We start from the raw sequence: 16,272 nt of genomic DNA on the forward strand, positions 1-16,272 counted from the left end.
GAAATATTATCTAACCAAAGGCAGCATAAATATTTTAAAATATAAAGCTAGCATTTTTTTCTCATTTAAAATGAGTTACATAATAAGTAGTGAAAGGATGCTTCCCTGGAAGGGGGAAGGATCTTCTGTTAAAGTTAATACAGTTACCAAGGGAGAAAATCCAGAAATGAGAACCCTCAAATGATGCCAGCATACCCTAAGAAACCACATTTGGTTAAAGAAAACCACTGATATCCGTTGACAAGAACAGGAGAAAGGCAGACAGGGAGGGAAAACAGGGTGGGTTGAGAGATAAAGACAGAGAAGGGAAATGAAACATGATTCTGATGAGAGACAGACTCAAACTATATGCCATGTAATGGGAAAAAATAGCAATAAGGAGTCTTACTGAGCAGTGAATTAAGATAAAGTGTAATCTTGAGAACAGGTGAATCAAGTTTCAGACACAGTTCTGAAAAAAAGTACTATTATTTTCAGGCTGACAGATGCTTAAATCTTAAAAGTCACAGTAATGGCCAAGTGAGGGGCAACATACATTGAAAAGTAGAAAGTCAATGACCAAGGCCAAAGAGGAAGGAAAAAGTACCTCTAAGTAGGAGACTGGGTTTCTTTCATTTCTGTACACCCAAGCACAACACTGTGTCTGGTATGCAAAAGTCACCCAAGAAATATTAAGAAATTTGTTCAGCAGTACCAAAACCACAGCCCTGAAACAATCATGCTTGTAAAGGTAAACTCTTCCTAATCATTTCCACATTGGCAAATGGGGAGTAATTTTGTCTTTGTGCAAACCTAGATTAGAAAGAACCAACTGTATTACAGAGGAAGGCAGTATAACAAACTGCATTAGAATCGGATTTGAAGTCAATGAAACCTGGCTTACACCCACACTCCACCATCTTGCTGGGCAAGTGACCTGTCGCTGGCCTCAATCTCTGACACTCAGTTTTTGCATCTGACAAATGAGAACAGTAACAGTATGTACATATATGTCTGTCCTCCAGAGATTGTTATGAAAATTTCATGAGATATTTCATGTGAAATACCTAGTATATAATCTGTACTCATAAAAACTAGTATTTTTAGGACCCAAACAAAATTACTTCCCCATCAATTTATCTGGTTGTCAGAAAGTCAACCATTGATATTAATTCTTTGGAGTTATCCACCTATGGCAATCCTGAGTTAAAATGTCAATATCCCTAGGCATATCAAACTAAGCCACAGTGAGTCACTCACAGAGCCTTTCTCAATCATACAGCTTTCTGACAAGACATCAAACTGGAAATGAACACAGTATAGGATCAAGAGAGTTTTGATATTAACATATATTGTATGATATATGCATTTCACAATTATTTACTGATTATTGCAATGCCAAGCACTGTCTTAATAATTTGCAACCCACCAACTATATGACCTTATACAAACTAGATAATCTTTCTAATCTTCAATTTCCTCAACTCTAAATTCCCTAAATATTAATCACTACTTTGTTTGGTATTGTGAAGATTAAATGAAATATATGTAAAGAAAATAATACAGTGGTACCTTGAGATATGAATTTAATATGTTCTGTAACTGAGCTCGTAAGTCAGTCAACTCCTATATCAAACTGCCGATACTGGACCCGTGCGCCAACACACCAACTAGCGGCAGCTTCCCAAATGACAACTCGTATTCTGGAATTTTCCTCGGATCTCGAACAAAAATACAGACCGAGTCGCAGCTCGTATCTTAAAACAAAAATCGTATGTTGGTCTGTTCGTATCTCAAGGTACCACTGTATATGCCTAGTAAATAGTGAGCGCTCAAAAATGTAGAAGCTGCTATAATAATAACTATAATAACTATTATCATCATTTTTATTGTTATTAAATGAATAAAACAGTCCTGCTTAAAGGAATTCCTTCCCTGAAGATAATTCAACAAATACTCCTTATGGGAGTATAAGACCCTGTCCAGTGCCCTAATGTGGGGCAGGTGAGGGTCTTCCAAAAAACCAGAAGACAAGGCAAGGAGAAAACGTGTCAACCAGGAAAGGAAGTATGCTGAAAGGAGAGGTGGCTAGGTTGCAGAAACAAAGATTGCATACTGCATGATTCTATTTAAATTCAGTAACAGGAAAAACTAATACATGACAGAAATCAAAAGAGTAGTTGCCTCTAAAAGGGGAACGACATGAAATGAACATGAGAGAACTTTATGGGGTGATGAAACTTGATTTTGGTGCTGATTATATGGATCTAAACATTTGTCTAAATTGAGATACATACTTAAGATTTGAGCATGTTACTACTAGGTAAAATCTGCAATTCCAAAAAAAGAAAATATGTCCATATAATTTTTTTTAATTAACTCTATTCTAATTTGGCCTCTGACCAGGCCTGCCTTTGAGCGAAAGAGTTTTTTTTTTTTCTTCCCAACTCTACTGACAATATCCAGAAAAAAGGAAAGATGTGTACACCTGAAAATTCCTTTGGGCTAAACCTGAGGCATCTGAAGAAAGCTGACAGCAGGCAGGACAAGCAAATGACACAGCTTAGCCCAGCTCTATAGCACTAAAACATACACCAGCAGAAAGCATATTTAAAAAGAATAAGAAAAGTCATCTATTATCCTTTGCCCTTGGCTTGTGGGGAAGGTCATCAGCCAGTGACATTACTACTATTTGCATTTGTAAATCAATGCCAAAAGTTACTTCAAAGGGCAGAGGCAAGATAGGGTATGAGGATTGCTCTACAGTAATCTTAACATACAGTAATTACAATCTATACTTTATCTTTCTCAAAACCCAGATCCTTATTAAAATAGTCCTTCACATTTCCATTGTGCCTCAAGAATGAAGTACTTCTCTCTTTCCTAATATAAAGCCCATGTTTTCAGGTTTAATGCCCTGAAGAACAAATACCACTTTAGAGAAAAACAAATGGCCATCCAATTCAGGCAGAAATCAGACCTGCTGGCTGGAATGGAGGTTATAATGGTTACTAACTGTACACTGTTTCACTTTCTTTGGGAAATTAGTGCATTTACCCCGAAATCCACACCCCTAAGAAATGTTTTATCGAGATATGGCATTCATCAAAGTGATAAAATGCCACATTTGAAAATGTCAGAAATTTGATTCAAGTGAGTTTGTAGAATTGATGTATCACAAATAGATAAGTTAAATTTTGAATTATTAGAACTAAAATGAATTACATTACACAGGACAATGAGCCTGAAATCCAGTCCTCAGCCTGTACTGAGAAATCCTGGTGCTGACATGTCTTTTGGATAGGGAAACAAATGAGTTATAGCAGACAATGATTTATGCAGAGGTTTGTGTTCTTTACTAATTGCTAAAATCATATTATGTGTCTAAACTTCACACTTCAAAGATCATGTTAAATTCAGTGAGATAAAAGACATGTAGGATCTCTTCTACCAATTGTACTTTAATTCATGCATTTTTTTCTCCTCGAGATGTTTAATCTTGGTAATTATTTTTTATTCCAATCAAATTTCTCAAATTTAAAAAATATAAACCATAATGAAGCCATCAGTAAAAATCCTTTCTATTGGATATATTTGAAGAGCTGCAACACATTCTGGTTGTTCTGTGTTGATTGTAATTCCCAGAATGAGGAGTTGATTTGAACATAAAACAACAATAATTGAAAAGAGACCTGGAATGTTAAGTTTCATCTCCCTACTCAGGTCCTCACATATCAGCCATTCAGCTTACAACTCAAGTCCTGATTTCAATTCTCTCTCCAGTTCTAATCTTGTTCTCAAGGCCATCATACATTACCCTACCATAAGCATAATCCTTAACCCCTTATGTCACCCCACAGGTCACTTTCCAATTCTCATCCAGGCTCCAACCTCACCTATATTTCCAGTTCAAGGATGCACCCTCACCCTTTTTAATGATTTGAAATGTACTAGAGACTTAGAAGAAGCAGTACTAAGTAAAGAAGAGGATACAGTAACCCTAACCCTTGTCAGAAATTGCTCTACCTTCTAACTTCAACCTCTGTCAATAAAGAAGCTGCACACCACTAGAAATAATACTAAAGAGTATATGGGGGCACTGTGCACTACCCTTATGTACCTATCCTCAAGAACACATTGACATGTCTGATTACAGATCTCCCTGACCCCTCACCAGGACTGCAATAATCATCTTCAGCCCAGGGGAATATATGGAGCTTACAACATTCAATCAAAACACTGGTCCATAATGACTCACTTACAAGGTGAAAAATAAGTACCTACATGAGTAATAAGTAGATTATGAGTGCAAAGTTAATAAAACTTTAACCAATGTTATGGTTTCTTGTGGTTAAAATACTTCTAAGCACCTGCTTCACCTGGCCCAAGCCTGAGAATGAAACCCACTGGATTCTATTACAGTAACCCACCAAAACCAAGATGATCTTTTGGAATGACATTCAATGTTCAAGAAGTGATATTCCAGCTGCATGACCACAATGCCTTGTCTTTCTTAGGTATAGTTAGAGATGCCATTAGAAAAGGCCAGGAAGTGAGAAGAAAATGAGCTGTGCCCATAAATGCATGTGACAACAACTGTGCATGTGGTTGGTTTCTTGGACTATGCCTGGAATTGTCCTGCACTGCTCAGCAGCCAGCAAGCATAAGTTCAGCATGATGGTGGTTCCAGCAGTGCCACCTTGAGAACCCACAGTCCATGTGGCCTTGAAACTTGCCTAGGTGTGACAGCTCTCTGGCTAAGCACAAGTAAAAGGGTTATATATAAAAAAAACACATTCAAGTCCAAACAGGTAGCTACATACAAAGATTGTTTTGAAATCAAGCATTGTCTAGCAATTTTACTCAATCTATAAATGATTTGGTTTTATCTGTAGCAGGCTTCACATTCTCCAAATGTCACAGAAACACAGTTGCAGAAAACCAAACACAGCCTTAACTGAGTGCTTTTCCAACAAAGAACTGCTGAAAAGATCTTATATGACAAGTTAAAGGAGACTGATTTAATGCTAAGCGAATATCTGCTTGAACAAACAAATATTATGGTTTGTTCTTCCCTAAAATGGAAATAGGTCTTCTTATTGAAGAGCTGAGTGCCCTGAACTACATGCAGATCTGCCAATATTAAATTTTACGCTAAGCCTAACTAAATACACAAAAGATGATTTGCTGCACAAGGTGCCATTATAACAGTACAAAAGAGAATCCCGGCACCAAAGACGATAGTCTATCTTGGTGGGCTACATAATTGAAAAGGTTATCCAAAAGACCATTGTCCATCACTGGCCTTAACCTCGGTTGGTTGAAGAAAACATCATTTAAAAAGACAATCGGCAACTGATATGCTCTAAAAGCCATATTTTATTAAGTAGCACTACATAATTTACTGATTACCTACTGGCTGTGTTTAAAAACTCTAGAAATGCTGCACTCTATGATAATTCTCTATGAAGTTATGATAAGCGGTTGGCATGAACACCAAATGATAGAGTGTGAGGCTGAATTTAAACGAGCAGCAGGCTCTGGAAAACAGAAAATGAAGTCCTAGCGGTAGGCTCAGTGGTAGAGCGTGGCCTGGCATGTGGATGTCCTGAGTTAGATTTCTGGTCAGGGCACATACACACTTCCTTCTCCATCCTTCCCCCTCTTGCTTCTTTCTCCCTCTCTCTCTTTTTTTTCTTTCTCTCTCTCTCTCTCTTCTCCTCTTCTTCCTCCTCCTTCTCCTGCAGCCATGGATCCATTGGAGTGAGTTGGCCTGCAGGAGCTCAGGATGGCTCCATGGCCTCTGCCTCAGGTGCTAAGAAAAGCTTGGTTGCTGAGAAACTGAGCAATGGCCCAGATGGGCAGAGCATTGCCCCATAGTGGGCCTTCCCTGGTGGATCTGGTTCAGGGCATGTTGGAGTCTGTCTTTCGGCCTCTCCTCCTCTCAATGAATAAAAATAAATAAATAAATAAATATGAAATTCATTCAATATATTATTAAATTATTTGATTTGATTCAATCATTGTCACATCATTGTTCAAAATCAAATATATGGGTATTCAAATATCTGTTAAATGGTCAATCTTACATCTTGTTGTCATGTGCAGAGTGTGTAAGGAGGCCCTGGCAGGTTTGCTCAGTGGTAGAGCACCAGCCTGGCATGTGGAAGTCCCAGGTTTGATTTCTGGCCAGGGCACACAGGAGAAACACCCACCTGCTTCTCCACCCTTCCTCCTCTCCTTTCTCTCTGTCTTTCTCTTCTCTTCCCATAGCCAAGTCTCCATTGGAGCAAAGTTGGCCTGGGCACTGAGGATGGCTCCATGGCCTCCACCTCAGGCACTAGAACGGCTCTGGTTGCAAAGGACCAATGGCCCAGATGGGCAGAGCATCGCCCCCTAGTGGGCAGGCTGGGTGGATCCGGGTCCGGCACATGAGGAAGTCTGTCTCTCTGCCTGCCTGCTTCTTACTTCAGAAAAATACAAAAAAGAAAATAATGTAATGAGCTACATATAAGAAATTTATAAATAGCCAAAGTTCTAAATGAATATGGTCAATAAACTTCACTGATTAAAAATATCAGACAGTTACATAAAACTTTTAACATACTTGAAAGGAAAAAATACTAACAAATATTAGGCATTCATTATTTTGAAAATGATCTAAAATCAACAACAAACCGTATGGTTCCCATCTCCTCCGGAAAGTAAATTCCTTCTTAAAAGTTGCCTTATAAAATTACGTTAATATATTCTAATTACAAACCATAATTGCAAATGTTAATTACACAATTCCTACAGAGAGGTAATTATTTTCAAATGTGGTGAGTCAACATAAGAACATATTATAACATATGCCTAGTAAAATTTTCATTATTGAGCTACAGAAACTTACTCTAATGTTTCCAGATTTAATCAGTTCTGGACAATTGCAAATTATAGCCCTAAAACAGAAATTCATTTTCTGTGAATGAATTTTGTTTCAGTATCCTCCCAAAGGTAGACTGAAATAAAGCTTAGGTAACCACCTGATGGAAATCGGAACCATAGTTCCAGAAGCAAACTTAAAATACTCCCAGATTCAGTAGGAGAATCACTTGCCTACATCAATTTGGTGCAAAAATCTTCAATTGCATTTACCTTTCCGGGCCATCAAGGGAAAACAAACAAAACATTTTAAAAACTGAAGTCATGTTCTGTTATCATATGAATGCCTGATTAAGACACACAACAATTAGGAAAGCTCAGGAAATGTGTAGCACTTCTACTTTACAAGTGAATTACCCCCAAGCCTAAAATAGGAAGCAGATATGAGGGGGCATATGGGGTTGAACTTCTAGCCTTGAGCCAGACTGGAAGCAACACTGATCCTTAGGACCCAGATTTAAATCTCCTACTAACTTCCCGAGCCTTTACTTAACGCTTTGCTCAGCTGAAAGAGAACCGGCTCCCTTTAGAAACAATAAAGGCCCTAAGCTGAAGACTTAGACAACTTTCCGCGGGGGGGGGGGGGAGGGGGGGGCTGGGGCTGCTGTAGAATCTCCCGGGAAAGAAAGCTCTGAAAGATGGGGAGAGGGGAGAAGGAGGAGATGAGAAAAAAGAACAGAGAAAGGAATGGGAGGGAAAAGGGCCCCAGGGCTGAGAGGAATTGGGCCCCACTAAGGATAGCTGCCCCCCGCTGCAGCTCCACTTTTGTAGCGTAGACTCAGCGTGGGTCCCTGTCCACTCTAGCGTCTGCTCTGTGGCCATTCTGGACACTTGCACGTAAGGCACTTGCCTTTTCCCCCACTGCTCTACCATACATCCTCTCTGTGCCTCCCTGTTGCACCCGGATGTCCAAGAATGCTCCCTCCAGTTTACTGCCAGAGCTAAGTCGGATTCTCAGCAAGGCAACAGCTAGGACCGGCCACCGGGGACTGGGGCGGGGCGCCCATTTCTTCTCCTAAGTTCTCCGCAGGCTGAGCCCTGCTCTGCTGTGCCTCCCCAGCCCTCCGATATGAGGCCCCAGGTCGAGACGCGCACTCTTTGGGAATGGCGACTGGGCACCCCGGGCCAGGTGCTTGAACCTCAGAGAACTGAGGGAGGGACTTTCCCCTCCGCGGAGGCCCGCTGCCGCTGGGCACTAGACTAGTGGCAAGGGGACAACAGCCTTTGTTCTCCCGGGTCTTGGCAAGGCTGCGCTACCGAGGCGCAGCGCGGGTGGCGCAGGGGCACCGGCAATGCTCACTTTTGCACGCGGCATGTAGAAGGTTGAAAGCTCCAGTTTTCTGGAGAGGGGGTTAGAGAGTTAGAGGGTGTGAGAAGGAAAGGAGCGTGGGGGGAGGGTCTTTCGCATCTTAGCCAGTCTCTTTGTTTGCAATGGGGGCGGGGAGAAGGTGTTTGAAGGTGGTTATCAGGTTGGGTTTATTACGGTGGGGCAGGTTCCTTAGTATGTCACCATGTTGCACCCGCGCAGCACACATATGTACACTCGGGCACACGCACACACATGCACTCGAATAGACAGGACGCCGGCGGGTAGCAGGCAGCGCTGTCCCCGGCGCTCCAGACTGCAGCAGCTTCGGCTACCCGCAGCGCCACGACCGTGCGTCCAGAAGGGGAGTGGAAAACGTTGGAGGCGTTCGCGGGCGACAGTTCCACAAGGAAGGAGGGAAAGTGAGTGATGCAAACCCAACCCCACCACACACAGAGGCCCTGACCCCTTTCCTTTCTCGCCAGGATTCGCAAAGGTCAGGGGCAGCTTACTCCCTGGGAGCAAGGCCGGGAACCATGGAGGGCGGAGCGCACACGAAGAGGGCAAGGGAAACCAAGGGAAGGGAAGCAGGCGAACTCGGAGAGCGGGCTTACCCTTAGAAGCATCTTTCTCCTCTTTGGGCTTGGTCACCTTTCCACTCATAGATCCCAGATTGCTAGACAAGGTTCGCCCAGGAGACGGAAGTCCTCGCCGAGCGGCTGGACTTGGGAAAGTGCTTAGGGCCGCAAGTCGCAACCGCGAGCTCCCCTTGGTGTGACTCCGGGCGGGATGCGCTTTTCCCCCACCGTTGCCGCCGCCGCTGCCTGTGAGGGAGTGGAGAAAAAAAGAAACGGGTGAAGGAGGAGCCGCTGCAGCAGCCGCCGCCGCCGTCGCGAGACTCAGCGGCCCGGGTCGGGAAGAGCCGCTGGCCTGGCTAAAGAGAAGTGGAGAGACAAAGCGGCGCGGCGCTCACTTCGCGCCCCTAGCCCGCTGCTCCAGCCGCTCGCCCGCTTGGCCTCCCAGAGACTCACTAGCAACCCCGAAGCCGACTAAAAGGGTTGCCAGCACTCCCCGGTGCCTTCGCCGGCCTCCCGTCTCTGCGCGGGCCGCTCTCCCAGCGGGCGCGGGCCATGCGTGGAGTTACCTGGGTGGGCTGCCCCGCGCGCCGGCGGGCTGCTTTCCCCATCTCCTAAGCCGCTGCGGGCCGCCAACTCAATCAAAATAAAATTCCAATGAAGGTTAAAAAAAATCAAAACAAAGACGAAAATATTCACTTAAAAATAAGGAGCCTCTCTGAAAGGGAAATGTTTGAACATGTGATGAGCAACGTGTGAGACTGTTACACCGCATAACCGCGCAGATCCTCTATCGCGGAGAATGTAGAGGAGAGGGTCGCATCTTCCTTTCTGTTTAACCAATCCTTATTTCTATTATTTTTCCAAAAGGGGAGCCCGAGTTGCTCGCGATAGAGGAGCGAGAACCGATGGTCCTTACCTGTTCTCTATCTCTCCCTACACCCAGACCCCCCTAGGAGCTCGCCCGCTCCCTCGCTCGCTCTCTCCTTCCAAAGAACTCTCAAGTACCAGAGCCTACTCTACACGGCGACGCCTTCTATACCCACTGCAAGGTGTGGGCACGCGGGGGGCGGGGGCCGGAGAGAGCTGGGCAGCACGCCGCGGCCCGGCGGCTGTAGTAAAGGAAGAGCTCGGCAGAGACACGCCGACGTCAGCCTCTGGTTGTCAAACCCCCAGCGAACCCAGCCAGACCGGACAATCGTGTCAGCCAGACGTTCCCCGGCTCCTCCGGGGCTTGCAGGGCCCACGGGCACTGCCGGAGAGCACTCTGTTGGCCACCAAGATCGGAGCTCCGCATCCCTTGCTCCCTACCCGTCTTACCTACTCGGTTCCCAGCTTCTGCGGTACCCGCAACGTTGTCCGTGCCTGCGCGGGTCGCCACCTACACTTTGAGAACTCTGCTGTTTGCCACCGACTACAGCGAGTGGTGGAATCTGAATGCGGGAACCGGCGATTCTTTGCCTCCAACTGCCAGCTGCCCAAATTGAGATAACCGGGCTCTCTGTGAGAAGGGATCTGAGTTTCACTAGGTCACCAACTGAAACTGACAGCAGCGGCTGCCACCTACCACACCCACAAGTAGGCCCCTCCTCCTAGGTTGACAAACTGGGATTAAAGGTGCCCACCCCCCAGGATGGCCAACCCTAGAAAGACAGAGCCAGGCAGGACTGGAGCCAGTGCTGAGCTAAGAACATGTCTCCTGGGGCATTCTGGTGACAAAACAAAAGTAAGGTCCTAAAATATTTGAACTAGAAAGAAAACTGCTCAGAAATTGTACAGGAGGGTGCGGGTTGAGGAGAAAGAGCCAAGGAAATAGAAGATGGGACAAGGTAGCCCTGTGGCATCCTGGGAAACCCTTTTCATGATGGCCTTTTCCCAGTGCACTGATATCCAGAAGCCATGCTCTGCTGAGGGACTGAGGTGGCTGCTAGCAGGACTCACACCATCCATTACTCAGATCATAGGCTCTAGACAGGCAATGGAAACTTGGCATCCCCTCCCATGCACAATATCTGTTTCCCATTGTCCACTCTACCCCACCTGCTCTTTTATCAAGTTTTGTTAATGACATTAAGCCAGGCGGAGAAATTATATAGATGGATTAATGCTACTGAATTCCAGGCAGTAACCCAATTACAGGAGCCTGCTGTGGCTCTCGAGATTAGGAAAGTGGGCTGCTCCTTACAGCCAGCCCTGACCTAAAGGTTGGCAACCCTCTAAATTCAATTTGCAGCCTCCTTCCTAGGTCTGGGAGGAACTCCAAGCTTGTTTTTCTTGCGGATAATATCTAATAATCTGGAGATTGATGACACAATGTGATTATCCAACCTAAGTTTAGACCACTAATTAGTATCAGTACTCTGGAGAAAAAGGAATTTCTCTTTAAATGACTGAAATTCAAAGGAAGTGGACATTTGGACAGCTTTGGAGGAAAGGTAGAGGGGAAGAAAATAAAGTCCTTAGATAGTTCATATCCAATAACAGTCAGTTACCATGGATTTAAAAGCATGCTAAATACTTTACATTGTTATCTTATTTTATATCCACAACAGGCATAGGAAGTGTTGAGACTTTGTTATTTCCATTTTACAAATGACAAATTTGAGGCTCTACAAAGTCATTCAACTTGTCAGGAGGTCACATAGTAAGTGGTGGAGCTTAGATAAGAACTAGGAGAGATGGGATAGAAACCAAATGGGTCTCTTTTTTGACAGTGCTCTTCTGTTAAATCACATGGTCTTTCAACACTCTTATAAGCCACTTAAAAGGAGGGGGAAAACACATTTTTACTGAACCTATTTGCCAATCTTAAACTCCTTGGTCTTTTCAAACTTCCTTAACTCAGCACATTCAAACTCTCTTTTCTTCTCCCTCTTGTGTACACATAATATTTTCTTTATCCATATTCCCCTACTTAAGCAATAAGATCCTGTTTGGGGAGCAATGTCAGTCTTCGTCTTGGGAGATCTTAAGCGTCATGCTTATGTCAATCCTGTCTCAGCTTTCCTGCCACATTAAAATTTCCAGGAAAGTTCTCTGCAAAAGTCATAACTGCCTGATCAAGCAGTGGCGCAGTGGGTAGAGCATTGGACTGGGATGCAGAGGACCCAGGTTCGAGACCCCGAGGTAGCTAGCTTGAGCACGGGCTCATCTGGTTTGAGCAAGGCTCACCAGCTTGGACCCAAGTTCGCTGGCTTGAGCAAGGGGTTACTCAGTCTGCTGTAGCCCCCCAGTCAAGGCACATATGAGAAAACAATCAATGAACAACTAAGGTGTTGCAACAAAGAATTGATGTTTCTCATCTCTCTCCCTTCCTGTCTGTCTGCCCCTGTATGTCCCTCTCTCTGTCTCTCTGTCTCTGTGTATCTGAAAAAAAAATCAGAACTATCCTCCACCATAACACCATAACAAGCACTATCACTAATAGCACCTCCAACAAGTGTAACTTGCAGCTTAAATCCAGATATCAACTGGTTCCTTGAAGGAAACTAATAGTAAACATGACTAAAGCTAGGTCTGTTAATACAATATGATTGAGGTAAGCTGCAGAGATGTTTACTTGTGAGTATAGTGGAGGCTGTCTGTCCATGAATACAACAAAGATCAGATAACATGTAGATTACTTTATTATGTACAAAATAAATAATCAGAAGACAAAGAAAATAGACACTTCATGTAAGAACAATATAGTTTGTGTGTCCATATGGGGGTAAATCAACCATATCATAAGGGCATTCATAGCATAGACCAAGGACTATGAATATGCAAATGCCAGGAAAAGCAATCTCATCTAAATGAAGTTTCTGAAGACCATGCTAAGAAGACCACTGGCATCCTCTTTTGTGAAAGGTAATGGGGCTTTCCTCTCCATTAAGTCAATATTCTACCATAAAATTTAAAATGGCCATACTTCTAAAGAGGGCTGGTTGTTTTCTGGAGTAAGGGACAAAAGCTTGAGTCTTCAGTACAAAAGTCAAAAACACCTGAAAAGTTTCATCTTCTTAACCCTGTATCTATTCCATACCAATCCCCAAAATGCCTCCAGATACCAGTCTCTGGATCCCAGGTTTGCTCATCCTTACAGGGGTCTCCAAACTTTTTATACAGGGGGCCAGTTCACTGTCCCTCAGACCATTGGAGAGCTTCCAAATACAGTGGTCCTCTCACTGACCACCAATGAAAGAGGTGTTCCTTCCAGAAGTGCAGTGGGGGCTGGATAAATGCCCTCAGGGGGCCGCATTGCGGCCCGCGGGCCGTAGTTTGGGGACGCCTGCGTCTAGCAGGTCTGATCAGTGTTTCTGTGCAACATGTCACAAGGTTTCAATGCCTGCACTGGAGACTACAGTTGGGATGAGTGGGGGCAGAGAGGACAGATACAATTTGGGTTTCTTTCTGGCAAGTTTATACTAGCTGAGTATAGAGCCATTGTCATCAGGCACAACGAAATTAGATGTATAATGACAAGACTGCTTCTCAAAGGACCAAATATGTTTTTCATTTTGGGAAACACACATACAAAGCAGAAAACTGGTATAAAAAGAAGCAGCCTGGCATAGCCTACACTTCCAACCAGGATACTTGAGATCAAGAATGGCCCACTGGGCCAAGATCTGGAAGTTGGAAGTCACTTTAATTTTAAGCTCACATCTCAGCAATGTGAACTTTGAGACCCAAATGCTAGAGCTCTGCAATGATTCATTTCTAATTCAAACCCTAAAAGGTTAATTTACATCATGATCTAAGATTATTTTCTATCAGAATTTCAGGTGAGATGTTGGGTTTCTGTGTCATAAGAGTTGAGTAAAATAATATTCAAATATTGTGATTATGGCATTTTTAAAACATGGCCATTGAGAGGTGGACACTATGACCTTTCCCCTTGACTTTGGATAGACTCATAACTATTATACAGTATGGTGGAAGTGATGCTCTATTAGTTTTAAGCTACATTTGAAAAGGCCATGCAGCTTCTACCTGGCTGTCTTGGGATGTTTGTTTGGAGAAATCCAGCACCCATGCATAAAGTGTGCCTACCCTGATACTACCATGCTGAAGAGTTGACATCAAGATACTCCAGCTGACAGTGGTAGCTGAGCTCACAAATGACAGCCAGTGTTGACTTCCAACTAAGCAAGAGTCCAATCTTGGGTGTCCATTTCAGTCAAGTCACCAATGAATGTGGCCCCAGTTGACATCTGACTATAACCTTGTGAATATCTCCCTTGATGGAGAACTGTTTATTGGACTCCTTCCCAAATTTACAAGCCATAAAATTACGAGAAAACTTAAATGGATGATTTTAGCTACTACATTTTAGGGTTAATAAACTATGCAGGAATAATAAATGAAATAGTAACCATCAACTTCTCCTAATCCTGTAAGCATAGCCACTCTACCCTCTAGAGGTTATGTCCCCATGAATTCAGGTTGCACTTGTGACTTATTTTTACCATGGAATGTGCCTAAAAGGTGCTATGCCAGTTCCAAGCCTAAACATTAAGAGACTTGGCTGCTCCATGTTCTCTCTGGTAGAGTCAGTCAACATATAAAAAGGCAGACACTCTAAGACGTGTATTCTGTGGACGTTCAAGCTGCCTAGATGGAACAATCATATGAAAGAAATGTAAGGAACCTAGCTGATGGTAGGAACCAAGGCTCCAAACATATGACCTTAAAAAAGGCATCACAGTCATCTCCCAGCCATTCAAGTTGCAAGGTTCTAAAATTAATGGAGCAGAGAAAAGCCAGTCTTACCATATCCTGTCCAAATTTCTTACCCACAAAATAGTGAGCAAAATAATTTTGTTAAGCCATTCTAAGTGGGGGAGATTTGTTACATACAGCAGTAGGTAACTGAAATGAGAATCCTGGAATCATTTTTTGGGTCAAGCTGTCTCTGTTTCACAGTCTTTTATAGAGTAGAATGGGACTTTAGAAAGGGGGAGTTATAAGTCAAAGAAATATCAATGTTTTATCCAAAAACAGATTAATACTAAGATATTTTCAATCTACACAAAACATATATGTGATTTTCTGCAAACTGCAAAATTAAACATTTGGAACACCGCAATGTGATCTGGGGATGTATGTTGGGAGTGAACATCTTTAAATATTTTGTCATTTTTTTTCTCTAGTGAAAAAGGAAACAATCAGCTAGAGCTTGTTCAAGAATCTCCCTTCACTCCCAACCAGTGAAGATAATTGGTCAGCAATGGTACTCCACCCAGAGTCCCTATCTATCCACATCATTCAGAAGATGTGGTACTATATACAATGGAGAACTACTCAGCCATAAGAAATGATGACATAGTGACATTTATGACAACATGGATGGACCTTGAGAACATTATACTGAGTGAAATTAGTAAATTGGAAAAAGCTAAGAATGGTATGATTTCACACATAGGTGGGATATAAACCTGAGAGTCATGGACATAGGTGAAAGTGAAGTGGTCACCAGGGGGAGAGGGTATGTAAAGGAGAGGGAAGGGGACTTGAATAAATGGGGGGTGGGGCATGGGTGGGGGAAGAGTGTAAAGAGGGACAAATATAAGGTGACAGAAAATGATTTGACTTTGGATGATAGATATACAACATAATCAACAGTTCAAATGCTATAGAAATGTTCACCTGAAACCTATGTACTCTTATTGATCAATGTCACCCTATTAAAGTTAATTTTCTAAATAAAATTAACAATTAAAAAAATAAACTGTTCTTTTTAAAAAGTTAGATAGTCTCACCCTTCAACTATAAATAATTAAAATGGCTGAGAAAGAGCAACTTATCTGCTCAGGTTTCCAGAGCTAGTGAATAGTACTAGCAAGATGTGAACCCAAGTCTCTCACTTTGTACTGTCAGACACTGACTTGGTCAAGAAGATTTACATACCAGTCTTGGCATTATTGGCATGGGCCAGGTTCTGTAAGAATACATGATTAGCGAGTAAGTTTAGCTCTCACTTGGGTGTTAGTAAAGAAGACATATCTGAGACAAAAAGCAAAACATACCAGTCAAGAGATCTATGCCATTGGGACCCAGGGCTTAGAAGTCCACTCTAGAGACCAAGTTAGCTATACCCACAATCTTACACTTCTGCACTTCAATCTTCTTTCTGAGTGGGATACAGTGACTGAATCTCTGTTATCACCTCAGCCACCACTGTCACTTGTGATCAAGGCCAGGGGCTAAGTTACCCATAACACCCTTCCCTATGTGGTTTCATGTAAGAGTTTGCCACGAGAGAAACTCACTGAAGTCTTGGAAGGTGGAAGTGAAGCAGAAGTCACTATTCTCAGAAATCTGTGACAGTCAAACACTGTGGCTTCATAGATCTGTTTATGAGCTCTTAATTCCTGGACACTTTTGTAGCTAAACCTGATGACTTCTCAGAACTTTTGTGAGTTCTGGCTTCCTGACATCCAGTGCTTCCAGTTTAAGTCACTAGAGACATCTGTGTAATGCCTTGGCATTGACGTTCTGGACCAT

The 16,272-nt window shown here is 43.0% G+C and overlaps 1 protein-coding gene across 5 annotated transcripts in view; it reads right to left on the bottom strand.

Annotated features, from left to right (window-relative positions):
• The window catches only part of FGF13 (fibroblast growth factor 13), a 745,910-nt gene that overhangs the window by 709,063 nt on the left and 20,575 nt on the right, over positions 1-16,272 (bottom strand). For 2 of the 5 annotated variants that reach the window (XM_066357010.1, XM_066357005.1), the window contains exons 1-2: positions 10,105-10,303; positions 8,824-9,033 (exon numbers count right to left, since the gene is read on the bottom strand). In XM_066357010.1, the coding sequence (XP_066213107.1) occupies positions 8,824-8,872 (49 nt within the window). In that variant the 5' untranslated portion in view covers positions 8,873-9,033; positions 10,105-10,303. Of the gene's footprint in view, positions 1-8,823; positions 9,034-9,703; positions 9,735-10,104; positions 10,304-16,272 lie in introns of those variants that run through there. The other 3 variants (XM_066357007.1, XM_066357006.1, XM_066357009.1) reach the window with 3 other exon arrangements.

Source organism: Saccopteryx leptura, chromosome X (assembly GCF_036850995.1).
Source record: "Saccopteryx leptura isolate mSacLep1 chromosome X, mSacLep1_pri_phased_curated, whole genome shotgun sequence".
NCBI classification, from domain to species: domain Eukaryota; kingdom Metazoa; phylum Chordata; class Mammalia; order Chiroptera; family Emballonuridae; genus Saccopteryx; species Saccopteryx leptura.